At 51.6% G+C, this 3,250-nt stretch overlaps 2 protein-coding genes across 2 annotated transcripts in view; both read right to left on the bottom strand.

Moving 5' to 3' along the window:
- The window catches only part of LOC101997000 (keratin-associated protein 10-3-like), an 832-nt gene extending 404 nt beyond the window's left edge, over positions 1–428 (bottom strand). The window contains exon 1 of the mRNA XM_005360252.1: positions 3–428. Coding sequence (XP_005360309.1) covers positions 3–428 — 426 coding nt within the window. The remainder of the gene's footprint in view (positions 1–2) is intronic.
- The window catches only part of Tspear (thrombospondin type laminin G domain and EAR repeats), a 155,505-nt gene that overhangs the window by 23,418 nt on the left and 128,837 nt on the right, over positions 1–3,250 (bottom strand). The gene's annotated exons all lie outside the window — the stretch shown is intronic.

The following is a 3,250-nucleotide window of genomic DNA, read 5'->3' as shown; positions in this document are numbered from 1 at the left end:
CAGCATGAGGGCTGGCAGCTAGACTGCTGGCAGCAGGAGGAGGATCCTGAGCAGATGGGTGTGCAGCAGACAGGCTTGCAGCATACAGGCACACAGCAGGACTGTTGGCAAGGGGAGCAGGTGCAACAAGCTGGCTGGCAGCTAGACTGCTGGCAGCATGAGGGTGTGCAGCAGCTGCTACAGGCAGATTGGCAGCAGGGGCTGGACCCACAGCTCACTGGGGTGCAGATGAGGGTCAGGCAGGGGGCTAGGGTACAGCAGCTGGGAGCACAGCAGCTGGACTGGCAGCAGCTAGGCTGGCAGCAGCTGGTCTGGCAGCAGCTGGGGGCACAGCAGCTAGGCTCACAGCAGCTCTCTGGGCAGTCATCTACCTGCCAGGAGGAGTTGGTGCAAGCGTCAGAGCAGATGGACATGGTGGAGGCGGCCATGGTGGGGCTGACTGGAGTTGGGAGGTGTGAGCTTAAGAGTGTGCGTGAGAGTGTGTATGTTATGTGCTGTGCCGTCAGCTTTTATACCAGGGTATGTTGTCAGCCAGAAGCCTCTAGAACCTTCTTTCCTCATGGGTATTTTAAGCTGCGTCCTAAAACCCTTGTTAATCTGTTTATTTACAGGCGAGTCACTCCTCCTGAGCCCCACGTGGTCCTGGCTAGAGCCTGAAGGTGCTGTGTGTTTGGTCCTCCGAGTGGAGCCTTGTCCAAGCTGGGTCTGGCTTTGTGCACACACCACATGCCTCATCATCCAGGCTGCCCCATTAGGCAGTGAGAAATTTGGAGTTCCAGCCCAGGTAGGTGGGTAGGGTCATAAAACCTACTGGCTACACACTCCTGGCGGGGAAGTGTCCCTGAACCCTGGGGGAAACCATTCTGAGTGTCTCAACATGGCACCGGTCTGTAGAGAATGAGACAATGAGGGAAAACTAGAGGGAGATGGATTCTTCTAGAACGCAGGATTTTCAGAATAGCCACAGAGAAAGGGAGCTGTGATGCAGGACTGGGACCCCCTGCAAGTGAAATGTCACCATGTGCTGTGCGTCCACTTATACTGGGAACCTGTGCCTCGAATGAATGGGGGCACCTCGGGGCTTTCACACAGCCCAGCACCCAACCTGAGCCTAGCAGGATGGACACCCCAAGATGGAGTCTTCCTGCGCTGCTGCTGCTTTGGGATGGCTGGGGGGTGCATGACACCAGAGGACAGGAGTGGGCAGAGCTTTAGTAAGAGGCTTGGAGAGCTCCTGCCTACAGAAAGAAGAGCTAAAGCCAGGGACAGCAAAAGGACACTTGGAACCAGTTGAAGTTTCTAATTCTGCCGGGGCAGCTAGCCTGCCTCCCTGGACCCATAGAGTTGTCAGCCATAAGACCCACTCCTCTTCCCTCCCTTCCGTTTAAGCCAGTCTTTGTGGTTTAAAATTTTCTGACCTCAAAATTCAACCAACTATTCCCACCAGGTTTACGTCTTTCTACAGCTCTATAGTTACATTGTATCGATTTCCCACAGTGTATCTGGGAGATGTTTTGACTGTTTCCTGTTTACTACGGGTAGGAATAAGGTGGTAGTCACTGTTGTTTGTGTTTGGTGTTTTCTATGATGGTGAGTTTTCTTTCCTCTGGAGTAAATCTCTGTGTACACTTCTTGGGTCACACGTGGGTAAATGTTTATCCCCAGGCTGCACCATCCCCGAGAGGCAGGCCATTTGCACTCCACAGCCGTGTGACCAGGCTGCACTCTTGGTTCTCTGTGTTTGTGCTGGGATGTGCTCTCTAGTGGCTGGCGTTGTGCTCAGTGTGTTTAGGGGACCCATCTGCCCCGCTGCAGAGCGTCCTACACACAGTGTGGGCAAATGTGCTCCCCACGCTGGGCTTCTTAACCTCAGTGGCTCTAACAGGCTGTGGGGCTCCTCCACTGTGCTTGGCATTTCCCACCAAGACTCTCACCTGCTTCTCTCCTGCCCAGGCATCTTGGTAAAATGTGTTTTCACATTTCAGCCTCTTTAAACTTCTTCCTTTTGAGGCAAGGCCACATATAGCCTAGGCTAGCCCGGAATTTACTGTTTAGTGGAGGATGACTTGGAACTCCTGGTGGGGTTTCAGGTGTGCCTCACCATGCCCAGCTCATGTTTGGTGGTTTGAAGATGAGAGTTTAGTACCTGGAGGCCCAACTCATCAACCAGTCTCTTATACATTCTGCTTCCTACGCTGATCTGAGAAATCTGCTTCCCATTGGGGTGCGCAGACACTCTGCCTGTAGTGTGTCCTAAAGGTCAGATATACTCCTCGTTCTCCCCCCCTCCCCCTCCTCTTCCATCCCCCTCCCCTCCCCCTCTCAGAGGTTTGCTGAGCACATAGCTGGGGCAGGGGACTGGGCAGGGACAAGTGACCAGCTCTTTGTTATTTCTAGGTCAGGACCAATGGAGAGGCTCGTTGTTGCTCTGTGGGAAAATTTTACTAGAAAGTGCGAGTTGTCCATATTTGTTCTCTTTTTTCCCTTGTGCTGATGATGGGTTCTTGCAATTACATATTAGTTTTAAAACCAACTTGCAGATTTCTGCAACGATGCTCACTCAGATTCTGCTAGGAACCGGGAAAGTCTCCAGGTGAGCGGGGCACGTCTTCCTGATGTACTGAGAAGGTGTTCACCTGAGTTCCACAGTTTCCAAAGCATCTGTTTGGCCACTCAAGGGCTTAGCTTGGATGTGAGAACATCCATCTCCCAGTGGTGATGGCATTAATGGGCCTGTGCCTTGCTAGAGGTTAGGGAGAAGGTAGGGCACATGGTGACGTCAGCTGTGGGTTCCTAACAGACATCAGAGTAAGGAAGTCTCCTTACCTGGGCACGTGGGGCTTTTATTGTGAAAGGACATTGGGCTATTCCAGCTACTTTTCTGCATCTATTGATAGGATGGTGTGATATTTGCCTTTATTATGTGTGGGACAATGGTTTTACCTGTAAAGATTTGTTTCTTGTACTTGTCTAATAAAATGCTGATTGGCCAGTAGCCAGGCAGGAAGTATAGGTGGAGCAGCCAAGCAGGAAGTAGAGGCTGGGCCACGAGAACAGGAGAATTCTGGGAAGAGGAAAGAGTCAGTCTGCAGTGGTCACCCAGACAGAGAGGAAGCAAATGAGAAAGGTACCAAATCATGTGACTAACACAGACAAGAATAATTGGTGAGGTTGTAGGATGTAAGAATTAGTTGATAAGAAGCCTGAGCTACTAGGCCAACCAGTTTATAACTAATGGAGACCTCTGAGT

Source organism: Microtus ochrogaster, linkage group LG2, assembly GCF_000317375.1.
Source record: "Microtus ochrogaster isolate Prairie Vole_2 linkage group LG2, MicOch1.0, whole genome shotgun sequence".
Taxonomy (NCBI): domain Eukaryota; kingdom Metazoa; phylum Chordata; class Mammalia; order Rodentia; family Cricetidae; genus Microtus; species Microtus ochrogaster.
The sequence above is the reverse complement of the archived record's forward strand: the minus strand, read 5'-3'. Positions and strand labels throughout refer to the sequence as shown.